We start from the raw sequence: 17,366 nt of genomic DNA, 5'->3' as shown, positions 1-17,366 counted from the left end.
AGTTAAAGCTTTTTGTTTGGAATTGGTACTGCGATAGGTAGGGTTCTAAAGTAGTATAATATTTTGGGCAATACTATCATGTTCTCTGAGGCGATTCTAGCCATCCAAGACAGGGTTGCCTCAGACCAACTTTACACATCCTACAACAGTTTCTTAAAGAGCATTGGATAGTTTGATTTATAGAGCGACGAAATCTGGGGGGTCAATTTAGTAGGTAGATAGGGAAGTAACGCAGTTTGCCACATGAACGAGTACTGAACCTGAAGACTCTGTTACACCGCATCCAGTAAGTTGACGCACATGGCCTCTGGTTTGACACAGTTGAACAGTAGGCCCGAAATCTGACCAAATCGGTCCAATAACGAGAATAAATGTGTCAGAGTGGTATATAGGGAGGTAATAAATAACAGCAGATCATCCGTGAATAGCGCGCATTTGTGATTTCGATCCCCACTCGTGACCCCTAATATATTCGGATCCAGGAGGATCGCTGTGGCTAGGGTTTTGCTTTCGCTATTATAAATAGTAGAGGAGAAAGCAGGCATCTCGGAAGAGTTAGTGAATAGTTCCGATCTATGGCCCTGCAGTGATATCTGTGCCATGGGATTACTATAGCGTAGTGGGAATGAAGCAAGTAAATAAATTTGGGGCCAAAATTCCAACGCTCCAGCATCTGGAAGAGGTAGGTGCACTAGAGGGAATCGAATGCCTTCTGCTTGCCTAGTCTCCTTCCTGTCACATGAGGAGTGTAGTACTGAAATTAGATCTATAGCTCGACGCACTTGATCCACCGCTTCTCTATAAGGTAGGAAACCCACCTTATCATGGTTTACATAGAGGTCTGGAATCGGTCAGTAATCGATTTGCATACATTTTGGTAAATAGCTTCAGGTCATTGTTGATTAGAAAAATGTGCCTGTAATTAGCCACATCTTTATCTTTATGGGGCTTCGGAAAAAGAATTATGTATGCTCTGTTAGGGTTTAGATCTATGGTACCCCCTTTTGAATGGCATTAAAGTACTGTGCCAAAGGAGTAGCCAATAGAGGTGCAAACTTTTTGTAGCACAGAGAACTAAAGCCATCGGTGCTACCAGGGCCTGTTTAATAGCCAAGGGACTTCATCAACCCCCTTGCTAGAAATTTTATCCATTCCCTCTTAAAATCCTTCCTTGGAGAGCAATTTCCTCTTAGCCCTTACAAATTGTCTTACTGGAATGCCAGTAGGATAATGGATTCAATGGATTGAATGAGGGCTTTACATTTACTATGTGGAGATTCAAATATGTGTAAAATCCTTATAAAAAATTGCATAATAAGGTATTAGAAAGAGATAACGTTGTTGCAGCTATTATAATAACCTCTAGAGGGTGCTAGAATATTTATATATGTTCCTTATGAGATGTATCACAAAAATGTGATGCCGCGCCGTAGAGCGAGGTGATGATGGAAATATATACTGCACCCATGTAGGTGATTGCTAGTGCCCCCAAAGGCAGGTTGAGGCTGCCATCTAATGCAAGGCTGGCCTTAAAGTGGTTCTAAAGGCAGAACGTTATTTTTCTTAATGCATTAGGATAAAAACCCTTTTGCGTGCAGCAGCCCCCCTCAGGTCCCCCAATATTATATTTACCTGAGCCCCCATATCGATCCAGTGATGTTGCATCTCCCACTCCTCTCTCTCTCACCCCCTCTCTCTCTTTCACCCCCTTACTCTCTCACCTCCTCTCTCTTACTCCACCTCTCCTACCTCTCTCTCTCTCCCACCCCTCTTTCTTTCTCTGACTTCCTTCACTCTTACCCCACCTTTTCTTTTACCCATCACACCCTCTCTCTCTAGCCCCCCCTCTCTCACATCCCTCTCACCCTCTCTCTCTTTCTCTTACCATCCTCTATCTCACCCCCTCTTCTCTCTCCCCTCTCTGTCTCAACCCTCTCTCCCTTCTCCCTCTTTTCCTCCCTCTCTCTCTCACCCCCTCTATCTCTCTCTCACCCCCTCTCTCTTACCCCACCTCCCTCATTCCCTCTCTCTTACACCCCCCTCCCAACCCCTTTTCTTTTTCTCTGGCCCCCTCTCACCCCTCTCTCTCTCTCACCCCTCTCTTCCCTTTCATCCCCTATCTCTCTCTCTCTCTCTCTCTCTCTCTCTCTCTCTCTCTCTCTCTCTCACCCCCTCTCTCTTACTGAACACTGTTAATACAGGACAAGTTAGAGGTAAACATACATATGTAGTCACCAATATTACAGATTTAACCAGACAGATAACCATACAATAAACTTTTCTTACTTACATACTGTTCAATGTACAGACATTGCAATAACAGCCAAGGAATTGGCTCCAGTCAAGTACCAGAGGAGCAATGCCTACTAAACAACGAAGCAACTCCGGGCCAACGTGGTCCCGAAGTCGGACTTGCACACACGCACACCTCGCGCCAGGAGGACCACGAGGCGAAGGACATCTGCCCCTTAAGTATCCTTCCCCAGCATGCACAGCAGGGTCACCACTCCCTCTGTACCGCTGCCGAGAAAGGACACCCAATACACCATGGTACACCTGTGTTCCAACATAAGGCCAGGATGGCAACACCACCTGCAGGCAACAAGGGAAACTACAAAGTGGTACCACAACCAGAACAGAGGCAAATTTGTGTTAATCAAACAGGTCTGGGCCCAAGTACTGGCCCAGACTTCCCCTAAATTTGAAATAGCGCCCCTAGATTTGGGGCGGGACTGGGACAAAAATTTGGCCCTGGACTTCATCCAGACTAACCCACTTTGACAGGTCTCTCCCATGGTGGCCGGACAAACTGCCCCCCCCCCGGCCGGCCAACCCCCGATGGCCACCCAAGCCCCCCCTTCACTAACCATTAGCCATTCTACTTTATTAGAGTAGAACGGCTGGTACTCTTATAGGCAGTACCAGTGGGGAAGCTAGACATTATTTCACCTGGTGCAAAGAATCAGTTCGGTGCCCCCCCCCCTAATGTAACCAGATTAGGCAGAAGTGAGAAACTCCCATGCCATAGCTGTTGAGTCAGCTGTCTGTCCCCTCCACTGGTCCCCCCCCCCCTGTGCTCCACTGGTACCCCACATGCTTCTCTGTTCCCCCACATGCTTCTCTGTACCCTCGTACTTCTCTGGCCTCCCCATGTGCTTCACTGGTACCCCCTCTGCTTCTCTGGTCCCCCACATGCTTCTGCATTCCTCTCCTGATCCTCTGTTCCCCCCATGCTCATGTGGTCCCCCCTGCTCATCTGTACCCTCGTGCTCATCTGGTTCCCCGTGCTCCTCTGGTTCCCCCATGCTCCTCTGGTCCCTCCCATGCTTTTCTATTCCCCCTGCTGCTCTGCCCCCCGTGTTTCTCTGGTCCCCCCATGCTTTGCTGTTCCCCCCCATGCTCCTCTATTCCCCCAATGCTCCTCTATTCCCCCCCATGCTGCTCTGGTCCCCCGTGCTCTGCTATTTCCCCCTAATGCTGCGCTGGTTCCCCATGTGCTGCGCTGGTCCCTCATGTGCTGCTCTGGTCCCCCATGTGCCTCTATCCCCCCCATGATGCTCTGGTCCCCCATGCGCCTCTATCCCCCCATGATTCTCTGGTCCCCCATGTGCCTCTATGGTCCCCCATGCGCCTCTATACCCCCCATGATGGAGGGAGAGGGGGTGAGCGCAGAGGGGAGGGAGAGACAGAGGAGCGGATGGGGGGTGGTGGTCCGCTGTCACTGAAGCCGGCCCACTGAGCCATTGGCCCACCGGGAAACTCCCAGTAGTCCTGATGGCCAGTCCATCCCTGCCTTTACCTCACATGGAGTACCATCTCAGCAGGGCAAACACAAAATGCAATTTACTCACTAGAGGGAGAATCTCTGGGGGAATCTAGGATGGAAAAGGACCTGGAGATCCTAGTAGATGACAGGCTCAGCAATGGCATGAAATGCCAAGATGCTGCAAGCAAAGCCAATAGACTATCGGCATTCATTAAAAAGGGAATTAACTGCAGAGATAAAACGATAATTCTCCCACTCTACAAGACTCTGGTCCGGCCGCACCTGTAGTATGCCGTCCATTTCAGGGCTCCAGTCCTCATGAAGGATTTTCTGGAAATGGAGAGAGTCCAGATAAGGGCAACAAAACGAATAAAGGGTCTGGAGGAACTTAGTTATGAGGAAAGATTTCAAGCACTGAACTTATTCTCTCTGGAGAAGAGACGCTTGAGAGGGGATATGATTTCAATGTACAAATACCGTAATGGTGACCCCACAATAGGGATCAAACTTTTCCCGCGAAAGGGCATTTAAAAAGATTTGGGGCCATTCACTAAAATTTGAAAAAAAAACGATTTAACCGAAAACTGCTTAGAGGGCTCTTTACAGTAAGAGCGGTAAGAATGTGGAATTCTCTTCCACAAGCAGTGGTTTTCAGCGGAGAGCATAGATAATTTAAAATAACTATTAGATAGGCACCTTAATGACCACAACATACAGGGATATACAATGTAATATTGACATAAAAGCACACACACTCACAAAACACACACAAAAAAAACTGACAGACGGACCTGTACGGGCGCTCAGTGTGAAAGAGCCCTTACCAACCTTACCAACTATGTAACTAGGTAACTACAAAACAGTAAAACATTTTCAGTAAACATAAAACATAATAATAATAAAATATTTAGAGCCTATTCTCACACAGGGACGACTTTGGATCCGACTTCAAGTTGCCCCTAGTCGAAAATCAATGTAAGTGAGTGCAGCTGTCTTAATGCACACTACTGCAGTCGCTCCGACTTCAAAAAAGGTTCCTGTACTACTTCAATCCGACTTCTAGGTGACTTGTGGGCAACTTGTACCCATTGATTTCAATGGAATTCGCCTCAGAAGTCGGATCACTGTCTTAACTGAAGCAACAATACAGGAAGAGAACATACATTTCTCAGGCAAACCCCTCCCTCCCACAGAGCTGATTGTTGTTTGATTGGCCATTGGAAAGCCTCCTGTCCTGGAGGCAAATTGAAGTTGCCTTGTAAGTTGCCTGATGATTCATACTCAAGTCGTGTCCAAGTTGCCTCCCAAAGTCATGCTGGAAGTCGTGTTGCCCCTGTGTGAATGGGCTCTTAAAGAGGAGGTTTCTGCCGTTTTTTTTTTTAAAAGCCAGCATCTACAAATACGGCAGCTGCTGACTTTTAAAAAATGGACACTTACCTGTCCAGCGCGACCGCAATGTCAGCAGCCTCAGCTGAGCAATCGCTCGGCCCTCGGCTGCTTCCGCAGCCATCCTCGGTGAGGGAATCAGGCAGTGAAGCCTTGAGGCTTAACTGCCAGATTCCCTACTGTGCATGCGCGAGGATCGTGGCACGCCGTCACTGGTCCCCGCTCTCTCCTGGGAACAGTGTTTCCCAGAAGACAGCGGGGGGGGGGTGACGTAACAAGGCTGGATTCCCCGCGGGAGTCAGAACCTGGAAGTGATGCAAATACCTGTCTGAGACAGGTATCTGCACCCCCCCCCCTGAAAGGTGCCAAATGTGACACCGGAGGGAGGGATCCAAAAAGCGGAAGTTCACTTTTTGTGTGAACCTCCGCTTTAAAGTGGAGGTTCACCCAAAAACTCAATTTTTAACATTAGATTGAGGCTCATTTTGTCAAGGGGAATCGGGTGTTTTTTTTTCAAATCGAAGCAGTACTTACCGTTTTAGAGATAGATCTTCTCCGCCGTTTCTGGGTATGGGCTGCGGGACTGGGCGTTCCTATTTGATTGACAGGCTTCCGACGGTCGCATACAGCGCGTTACGATTTTCCGAAAGTAGCCGAACGTCGGTGCGCAGGAGCCGTATAGAGCCGCACCGACGTTCGGCTTCTTTCGGCTACTCGTGACGCGATGTATGCAACCGTCGGAAGCCTGTCGGAAGCCTGTCAATCAAATAGGAACGCCCAGTCCCGAAGCCCATACCCGGAAGCGGCGGAGAAGATCTATCTCTAAAACGGTAAGTACTGCTTCGATTTAAAAAAAAAACACCCGATTCCCCTTGACAAAATGAGCCTCAATCTAATGTTAAAAATTGTTTTTCGGGTGAACTCCCGCTTTAACCTTCACCTGCTTACAAATTGTCATCACATTTGCTAACATAAGTGAAAATTCCCTTTGGTGAACATGCTCTACTCCTTTACTAAATCAACCTAATAAAAAACAAAACAAACTCTGTAGTACAACTTTATATAATATAAAAAAACGTTTCTGTTATTTACCCTTTACCATTTTTGGTAACAAGGTAAACAAACAGCCACATCCTAAAAATTGTACTGAAGACTTGATATTCTTTAGTGATTCATTAAGTGTGTGAATGTCCACTAGAGCATCTATAACTATTGATTATTGGAATATTGTATGTTATACTGCATTACCTATAAAAGGAGCACAATGATTGCTTTAACAATGCACATAGCAATATACCATATATACCCAAAATAGCAAACAAAGATAAAAAAGTATATATATATTAAAAAAGATTTTCAATCCTTTCTTATCATTTTGCTGTGTTGCTATTGCATTTATTGCTCCAAGGGATGTTTGGCATATGATTGCTGCTATAGCAACCAATTGCTACCTCATGCTAACATCCTTTGATTGCCCTTTTAAGAAGAGCAGTCCTGCCCCTCCTCGTCTGCTTCTCTCCTGTGTGTTGCTGAAGTAAGCAGCATCATTTCGTTCAGGAGCGAAGAGATCTATATTGGGAGACCAATAATGGACATTTTTCTTCTCAAGAAATCAAACAGAAATCCATGTGTGATGAGGCCATGCACGCACCACATCATTTGACATTCACTGAACCACCAGACACAGAAGAGTCAACCGATGCATGCTGCGTTACATCCATGCCTGCATCTGCAGAGACCAAATGCTATGATACTCAATCTAATCATGTCCTAAAACAAGCAATCAAGGAGTAATAGAATAATATCTGTTACTGCTGAAGCCTAATAAGAGATTATCTGTTTTGTACTAATATTCCCGGATCAGGCATCACAGTGGAGCACACAGCCAAAAAACGGGGCGTCATGAAGGACAAAGACTTCGTTGGCACTATGGAAAGAGGAAGACCTGCCACATACACTGGAGACAAGAAGGCCAAAATGGCAGCCAAAACCAACCAGAAATGGGTGAGATTGGCCACAGTTTTTGCTTATGTGCTGTCAGTCTCCTTAGCTGCTATATTATTAGCTGTCTACTACAGTCTGATATGGAAGCCTGTACGGACAAGGGGGGAGCCGGCTCATAGCAGCCCCAGCCCTGGCAACTATTTATCTACTTTTTCTAGCAATTCTACTCATTCAATGAATGACACAATTGCCAATGACACTGCGAGTAAAAATGCAAGGGCTAGTCTGGATCCCTCCAAACAGTCAGTTTTTGCTGATGCAGAGAACCAGGCAAGGGATACAGACAGTGTGGAACATACAACGACCCAGCTGCCTGCATCTTATATACCTTCTGCTACACAGCACAAGGTAATTACAGAATCCTCATCTAACACACTGGCTATTGAGGAGGCTACTACATACAGCAACAAAGAAGCTGGGACTTTGTCAACAAGCATCAATTCAGATGCAGGGGTAGAGGCCTTAACACCAGGCATGGAAGACTCTGTGTCAGGAAGCATCATTTCGACACATACCTTTCACACAAGTCATACCCCTGCAACAACAGATTCTTCACAATCCTTACAAGAGCCACCTATTCCAACAACCAAAGACATTGCAGGAATTCCAGATTTTCAAGCATTTACTTCAACACAAGACAATGCAGATGCTGAGGACCACTCGGATGCCTCTAATTTAAATGAGGGAGCGAGTGGAAGTACAGCATCATTAAAGCATCAGACTAGTGAAGCTGAAAGAAGCCATGAGCCTGGGGGCTACACAGATAGTATTCCACATACATCTGCCGCAGGAAGCCTATAGGAGTCAGTAATAATGACTCTTCAGGGACGATACAAAGCCGCCTTCTTATGTAATGGAAGACCTGGAGGATCTTTGCATTTTTAATGCTATTACCACTTCTTTGACTCAATATCCTTTCCCTTATGGCCAAGTATCTTCTGTAAACCTATAGATATATTTTAGCCTAGTGATAAGGCAGAAGTATTTTCATAGATTACATGTTTATGTCTATTTGGTTTTTAGAGCAGTGAAGTATTTTAACTCCGTGGCTGCAATTCTACATTCAAACAAAAATTATTCAGAGAAATATGAACTTTACACACCTTAAGAATCTACAGAAAATGTCTATTTTTTTGTTAAAGGTAAAGCAAACTTGCTTTTATCAGGAAAGGAGCTTTCATAGACGGCTAGTTTAAATATTTATGTGACCCTGTAAGTCACCAAGTGTGATGCTCAGGTATGTGAATAGAACGCATGTAGATAGCATCCTGCATTAAACACCAGTTACTTTGTTAGAAATCAGGTTGATGCACACCTATAAATAAAGGACATTGTTTTAAGGGCTATTGATGAGACACTTATGACATGACTAGTAATTAAATTTTTTATTTAAAATAATTACAGTTCATTTTGCCTGTTGTGATTTTTTATCCATTCATCTCTGTGAGATTTTTGTGGTTTGGGTTTTAATTCTTAGTGGAATTTGCCTGAGCTTATAACACTTATGTGTTAATGTTCCATATATTGGAAGTCTAGAAAACAATCCCTTGTCAGTGAATGGGTGATTTTGTAAGGCCTCGTACACACGGCCGAGGAACTCGACGTGCCAAACACATCGAGTTCCTCGGCCAGTTCAGCACTGAAGCCGCCGAGGACCTCGGCGGGCCGAGAGCTCCCATAGAACAACGAGGAAATAGAGAACATGTTCTCTATTTCCTCGCCGAGGTCCTCGTCGGCTTCCTCGGCCGAAAGTGTACACACGGCCGGGTTTCTCGGCAGAATTCAGCCAGAAACTCGGTCGGAAGCTGAATTCTGCCGAGGAAACTGGTCGTGTGTACGGGGCCTCAGAGTTATCTTTAAAAAATACACAGGACAAATACAAATGGGACCTCATGCAACATGAGAAACCAAGATCCGGTCTTGGTGATGGTCTATGGCTATCTTATTTGTGTTTGTGTTTTTCCTAAAGCTATGTTTGTTATTCTAGTGGTATATAAAACATATATATTATATATATATATATATATATATATATATATATATATATATATATATATATATATATATATATATATATATATATATTTATATAGTACAGACCAAAAGTTTGGACACGCCTTCTCATTCAAAGAGTTTTCTTTATTTTCATGACTATGAAAATTGTAGATTCACACTGAAGGCATCACAACTATTAATTAACACATGTGGAATTATACATAACAGAAAAGTGTGAAACAACAGAAAAAATATTTCATATTCTAGGTTCTTCAAAGTAGCCACCTTTTGCTTTGATTACTGCTTGGCACACTCTTGATGAGCTTCAAGAGGTAGTCACCTGGCGCAGCACCCCATCAATCTCCTTCTTGGTCAAATAGCCCTTAGTCTGCTGCAAAAGGTGGCTACTTTGAAGAACCTAGAATATGAAATATATTTTCAGTTGTTTCACACTTTTTTGTTATGTATAATTCCAAATGTGTTAATTCATAGTTTTGATGCCTTCAGTGTGAATCTACAATTTTCATAGTCTTGAAAATAAAGAAAACTCTTTGAAAGAGAAAGTGTGTCCAAACTTTCGGTCTGTACTGTATATATGCGTTTTAATAAAGTATTTCAGGTTTATTGAAAAAAAAAAAAAAGACGACTGCCGACTGTGTCAAGAGAAGGGTTACCTACATCTTCCCCAGTGTCTTAGCTTCTATGGATTTTTGGTTAGATAGAATCAGCTGACAAATGAGCAGGCAGTGCTGAGCTTTCTTATTAGAAATATACAAGTGTTGCAAACAAACTATTATGAAAGCACTCTGTTGTAAATGTTATGCCTTTTACGCACAACCGTTTTTTTCCGTTGGACTAAACTCTGAAGGTTTTTCCGACGGAGTTACGCTCAAGCTGTCTTGCATACACTCTGTCACACTAAATTCTGACCGTCAAAGAACGTGGTGACATAAAACACTACGAAGAGCCGAGAAAATAAAGTTCTATGCTTCTGAGCATGCGTCGAATTGAGAACATGTTTTCTATCTAATTCCGTCGGAATTCCCAATGGAAAAAGTCTGATGGGGCATACACACGGACGAAATATCCGATGAAAAGCTCCCGTCGGAAATTCTCATGTGTACAAGGCATTCATTTTCAACATAAAATTTGACACAAATTATAAAAATGTATGTATAGTTCAGGTTTAACAAAAATGTATAACATTTTCCAAAGGCCATTGTGGTTTCTCTTAAAAAAAATAGACATTGGTAATATATGGATTAGGATCATCACCACGGGTGGTCCTGGACTACATCGCACACTTTGTTGGCAGAACCTGTAAACGCTAATGTGGTCAGGAATGCAGACTGCGTCATTGACACTTCTTGACTTATTGAGTTCTGAGGGTTCTGCTGGTTTTTCCTAACTGCACAAATATGACAACATAGATACACTGACAAGAAGTGTAAGGTTCATGTAAAAGCCACCAGTGACCACTTGGTTTCAAAAGCTGAGTGACTTTAATAAAATAATCTTATAAACGCACCATTCTCATAAAGGTTTAGGCTAAGGACCCTCACTGAATCATAGTATATAAGATGTTAGATATCATATATGTAGAATGTTTCAACCTTTGGTAGCAGTATGGGAGGTTGACCTCTTCATTGACAGTTGTCTTCCTACACTAGAATTATAGATGTGGCAGAAGTTAGATAAGGGTTAAGTCTCGTACACACGATCAGTGCATCCGATGAGAACGGTCTGAGGGACCGTTGTCATAGGTTAACCGATGAAGCTGACTGATGGTCTGTCGTGCCTACACACCATCAATTAAAAAAACGATCGTGTCAGAACGCGGTGACGTAAAACACAACGACGTGCTGAAAAAAAACGAAGTTCAATGCTTCCAAGCATGCGTCGACTTGATTCTGAGCATGCATGGATTTTTAACCGATGGTCGTGCCAACTAACGATCGGTTTTGTCCTATCGGTTAGGAATCCATAGGTTAATTTTAAAAAAAGATTGCTTTTTTTTAACCTATGGATAAATAACCTATGGGGCCCATACACGATCGGTTTTGACCGATGAAAATGGTCCATCAGAACGTTGTCCTCTGGTTAACCTATCGTGTGTACGAGGCCTTAAACTCATGCTAGGGAAGTAAACATTTTGCATGAGATCTTACATTGTCTTGTTAAGGAAAAAAAAATGGTCTTGGAAAGGGAATTTATAAATCTGAATGTTGCACTTAATGCATGCATGACATCCTTCCCAAGTTTCTCATAAATACAAACACAAGCCTAAGGTTCTAATTATAGAATATACTGTACTTTGCCTTCAAACCCAGCCATACAAAGCTATGACTATTCTTAGCAACGTTCACTTCTTGAATTGTTATTGGTGAATGGAAAATGTGATGTGATCTGAAAAACTCATGTACCGTAAGTGGAAAGCAATGATATGCCGTAATCATTAACAGAGAGGCAGCTTTTAGCAGCCTGGGCAGAACTGTGAAAGATGATACTGACTATTGGCAGCTTTAAAATGGTTTTGTTATTTAAAGGCATATATGGTATACGGAACATGTTATTTACTTACAGTATAAGTATATCTGCAGGTTGCCATGTTCTTCCTTTACCAATACATTAGCTGATTTTAGACTTATTCCTATAAAATTGGCTGAGTATACAATTATCATGGTTGGTAATAATAATATTAGCAATTTTTGCTAATGATTGTTAATCTATTCAATGCTTATTTTATTGTAAATGTTCTAGGTATTATGTTTATTGTTTGTCACATGACACTGTTTTTGCACTTTTATGTTTTGAGGATATATTTCTATGCATAATCTAGTTGTCAATGTATAATGGTGTTCTAGATATATAGGTAGATTCAGAGAGAGTTAGGCCGGCGTATCAGTAGATACGCCGACCTAAGTCAGAATCTACGCCGACTTATGTTTAATGCCGCGTACACACCATCACTTTATGTGATGAAAAAAAACGACGTTTTTAAAAACGTCACTTTAAATGACCGTGTGTGGGGGAAAACGTCGTTTTATGTCTTGTGAAAAACGAAAAAAAAAAATTGAAGCATGCTTCAATTTTATGTGTCCTTTTTTCAAAACGTTGTTTTTTACTTCACAGAAATTGACCGTGTGTAGCAAAAAACGACTTTTAAAAAAACGTTTTTACACCCGCGCATGCCCAGAAGCTAGTTATGAAGCGAGCTTCAATGGAAAAAAGTGGTGAACGTAACCTCGCTTTGCTAGAGCATTGTGAGAAAAACGATGGTGTGTAGGCAACTTCGTCTTTGAAAATTGAAGTTTCAAAAACTTTGTTTTTTACTTCACAGAAAATGTCGTTTTTTTTCATCACATAAAGTGATGGGGCCAGATTCACGTAGATCAGCGGATCTATAGATCCGCTCGATCTACGTGATTTAAGATCCGCTCCCGCAAGTTTGAGAGGCAAGTGGCTAATTCACAAACCACTTACCTCCAAACTTGCGGCGGCGGATCCTAAATCCCCCGGCGGAATTCAAATTCCGCGGCTAGGGGGAGTGTACTATTTAAATCAGGCACGTTCCCGTGCCGATTTAAATGCGCATGCGCCGTTCGGGGAATTTCCCGGCGTGCATTGCTCCCACTGACGTCACTAGGACGTCAGTGGTTTCGATGTGAGCGTGACTTGCGACACGTGTGTTTGTGAATCGGCGTACGCAAACGACATTAGAAAATTCAAATTCGACGCGGGAACGCCAGCTATACTTAACATTGGCTGCGCCTGATAAAAGCAGGGGTAAGTATACGACGGGAAAGTCGCTACGGAAATGTCGTAAGAAGACTACGTCGGGTCCGCGTACGTTCGTGAATTTGCGTATCTCGCTGATTTACATGTTATTCAAGGTAAATCAGCGGGAACGCCCCCGGCGCCATTTTTAAACTGAAAATAAGATCCGACAGTGTAACACATTGTAACACTGTCGGATCTAAGCCCTATCTATGCGTAACTGATTCTATGAATCAGGCGCATAGATAGGACCAGTGTAAGTCAGAGATACAATGGTGTATCTGTAGATACACCGTCGTATCTCTCTGTGAATCTGGCCCATGGTGTGTATGCGGCATCAGTGTATTCTCAAACAGAGATACGCTTAAACATATCTAAGATACTTGCGCCGTCCTATCTTAGGTTGCAATATTGAGGCTGGCCGCTAGGTGGCGCTTCCATTGCGGTCGGCGTAAAATATGTAAATTAGTAGATACGCCAATTCACGAAAGTACGCCCGGCCGACGCAGTACATTTACGCTGTTTACCTAAGAGATAGGCCGCCTAAAGTTAGAACTGGGCCCTAGGTGGCGTTGCCAATGTTCAAGTATGGCCGCTGTTCCCGCGTCGAAATTCGAAATTTTACGTTGTTTGCGTAAGTCGTCCGTGAATAGGGATTTACGTTGTTTACGTCCACGTCTAAATCAATAGGCCCGTGCGGCGTACTTAGCCGCAATGCACACTGGGAACTGTAGGCGCCCGGCGCATGCGCAGTTAAAAAAATATCTCAAAAACTTAAGGTCAAAGCATATTAACATAAAACACGCCCCCTCAGCCGAATTTGAATTAGGCGTGCTTGCGTCCGCCGCATTTACGCTATGCCGCTGTAACTTAGCAGGCAAGTACATTGTGAAACATGTACTTGCCTCGCTAACTTACGGCGGCGTAGCTTAAATGCTACGGCAATGCGGCAATGTATGTGAATCTACCTAATAATGTTTAAATATTCCTTATGGCATACATTTAGGGTTTAATAGAGTAAAGGAGGAATGGATGGCAGTTGTGTGATGGAACATTTCAGGTAGATGAGAAGGCAGAACAAAGCTTATTAATAGCATTATTTCCTCTGGCTATCCTGTGACAGATGCTTTATAATTACACATAACTGTCCCAAGTGACAGCCAGTCCAGTGTTTTATTGGCTGAACACATTTTTTGTGTTTGATTTTGAGACATTTAAAGGCTGGGTGAGATCATAGATTGTCATATAAAATATAGACTATAGAGCTCATTCTGATATGTGTCACAATATACATTTCATATATAGTCCCAAGAAATGAGAAGAATGTCATGGCTTCTAATTCTAAATCAAGATTCAGTCAAAACCTTCAATAAACCATTACAGAGCTCATATCCACCCTGGACAAGAATACTAAGCAGTGGAAAGATAAAATAGATTTATAGCATCCTGTGATTGGTAATTATAGATTACATGACTGTAAATGAACGATGCTGTAGATACATAATGGCATGTGAGCTGACTGCATTATACTGAATAGCAGGTTCACCTGCATATAACAAGGATTGGAAGGTATACATAGGTATAGAACTAAATGACAGGTATATGTGGACATAACACTGAAAGAGAGGCTTACCTTGACGTAACACGGAATGACAGGTATGCATTGATTTAACCCTTAAAGTGGTTGTAAACCTTACAGACTACTTTAACCTACAGGTAAGCCTAGATTAAGGTATACAAAGACACAACAGTGAACGGCAGGTATACATGGATATAACACTGATGACAGGTATACATGGATATAACACTGATGACAGGTATACATGGATATAACACTGATGACAGGTATACATGGATATAACACTGATGACAGGTATACATGGATATAACACTGAATGACAGGTATACATGGATATAACACTGATGACAGGTATACATGGATATAACACTGATGACAGGTATACATGGGTATAACACTGATGACAGGTATACATGGATATAACACTAATGACAGGTATACATGGATATAACACTAATGACAGGTATACATGGATATAACACTGATGACAGGTATACATGGATATAATACTAATTGACAGGTATACATGGATATAACACTGATGACAGGTATACATGGATATAACACTAATGACAGGTATACATGAATATAACACTGATGACAGGTATACATGGATATAATACTGATGACAGGTATACATGTATATAACACTGATGACAGGTATACATGGATATAACACTGATGACAGGTATACATGGATATAACACTGATGACAGGTATACATGGATATAACACTGATGACAGGTATACATGGATATAACACTGATGACAGGTATACATGGATATAACACTGATGACAGGTATACATGGATATAACACTGATGACAGGTATACATGGATATAACACTGATGACAGGTATACATGGATATAATACTAATTGACAGGTATACATGGATATAACACTGATGACAGGTATACATGGATATAACACTGATGACAGGTATACATGTATATAACACTGATGACAGGTATACATGTATATAACACTGATGACAGGTATACACGGATATAATACTAATTGACATGTATACATGTATATAACACTGATGACAGGTATACATGGATATAATACTAATTGACAGGTATACATGGATATAACACTGATGACAGGTATACATGGATATAACACTAATGACAGGTATACATGGATATAACACTAATGACAGGTATACATGGATATAACACTGATGACAGGTATACATGGATATAACACTGAATGACAGGTATACATGGATATAACACTGATGACAGGTATACATGGATATAACACTGATGACAGGTATACATGGATATAACACTGATGACAGGTATACATGTATATAACACTGATGACAGGTATACATGGATATAACACTGATGACAGGTATACATGTATATAACACTGATGACAGGTATACATGTATATAACACTGATGACAGGTATACATGTATATAACACTGATGACAGGTATACATGTATATAACACTGATGACAGGTATACATGTATATAACACTGATGACAGGTATACATGTATATAACACTGATGACAGGTATACATGGATATAACACTGATGACAGGTATACATGGATATAACACTGATGACAGGTATACATGGATATAATACTAATTGACAGGTATACATGGATATAACACTGATGACAGGTATACATGGATATAACACTGATGACAGGTATACATGGATATAACACTGATGACAGGTATACATGTATATAACACTGATGACAGGTATACACGGATATAATACTAATTGACATGTATACATGTATATAACACTGATGACAGGTATACATGGATATAATACTAATTGACAGGTATACATGGATATAACACTGATGACAGGTATACATGGATATAACACTAATGACAGGTATACATGGATATAACACTAATGACAGGTATACATGGATATAACACTGATGACAGGTATACATGGATATAACACTGAATGACAGGTATACATGGATATAACACTGATGACAGGTATACATGGATATAACACTGATGACAGGTATACATGGATATAACACTGATGACAGGTATACATGTATATAACACTGATGACAGGTATACATGTATATAACACTGATGACAGGTATACATGTATATAACACTGATGACAGGTATACATGTATATAACACTGATGACAGGTATACATGTATATAACACTGATGACAGGTATACATGGATATAACACTGATGACAGGTATACATGGATATAACACTAATGACAGGTATACATGGATATAACACTGATGACAGGTATACATGGATATAACACTAATGACAGGTATACATGGATATAACACTGAATGACAGGTATACATGGATATAACACTGATGACAGGTATACATGGATATAACACTGATGACAGGTATACATGGATATAACACTGATGACAGGTATACACGGATATAACACTGATGACAGGTATACATGGATATAACACTGATGACAGGTATACATGGATATAACACTGATGACAGGTATACATGGATATAACACTGATGACAGGTATACATGGATATAACACTGATGACAGGTATACATGGATATAACACTGATGACAGGTATACATGGATATAACACTGATGACAGGTATACATGGATATAACACTGATGACAGGTATACATGGATATAACACTGATGACAGGTATACATGGATATAACACTGATGACAGGTATACATGGATATAACACTGAATGACAGGTATACATGGATATAACACTGAATGACAGGTATACATGGATATAACACTGAATGACAGGTATACATGGATATAACACTGATGACAGGTATACATGGATATAACACTGATGACAGGTATACATGGATATAACACTGATGACAGGTA

General features: G+C 41.7%; 1 protein-coding gene across 1 annotated transcript; it reads left to right on the top strand.

The window, feature by feature from the left end:
* Positions 1-6,653: 6,653 nt before the first annotated feature.
* LOC120921008 (endochitinase A-like) lies at positions 6,654-8,554 on the top strand. The gene has a single exon (XM_040333584.1). The coding sequence runs from the start codon at positions 7,055-7,057 to the stop codon at positions 7,955-7,957; it is 903 nt and encodes a 300-aa protein (XP_040189518.1). The 5' UTR covers positions 6,654-7,054; the 3' UTR covers positions 7,958-8,554.
* Positions 8,555-17,366: the final 8,812 nt, after the last annotated feature.

This window comes from Rana temporaria, chromosome 13 (assembly GCF_905171775.1).
Source record: "Rana temporaria chromosome 13, aRanTem1.1, whole genome shotgun sequence".
NCBI lineage: Eukaryota > Metazoa > Chordata > Amphibia > Anura > Ranidae > Rana > Rana temporaria.
This window is presented reverse-complemented; position numbering and strand designations above follow the sequence as displayed.

Excerpts from the sequence above, each read along its gene's own strand:
- LOC120921008 (XM_040333584.1), top strand. The coding sequence starts at position 7,055 with ATGAAGGACAAAGACTTCGTTGGCACTATGGAAAGAGGAAGACCTGCC.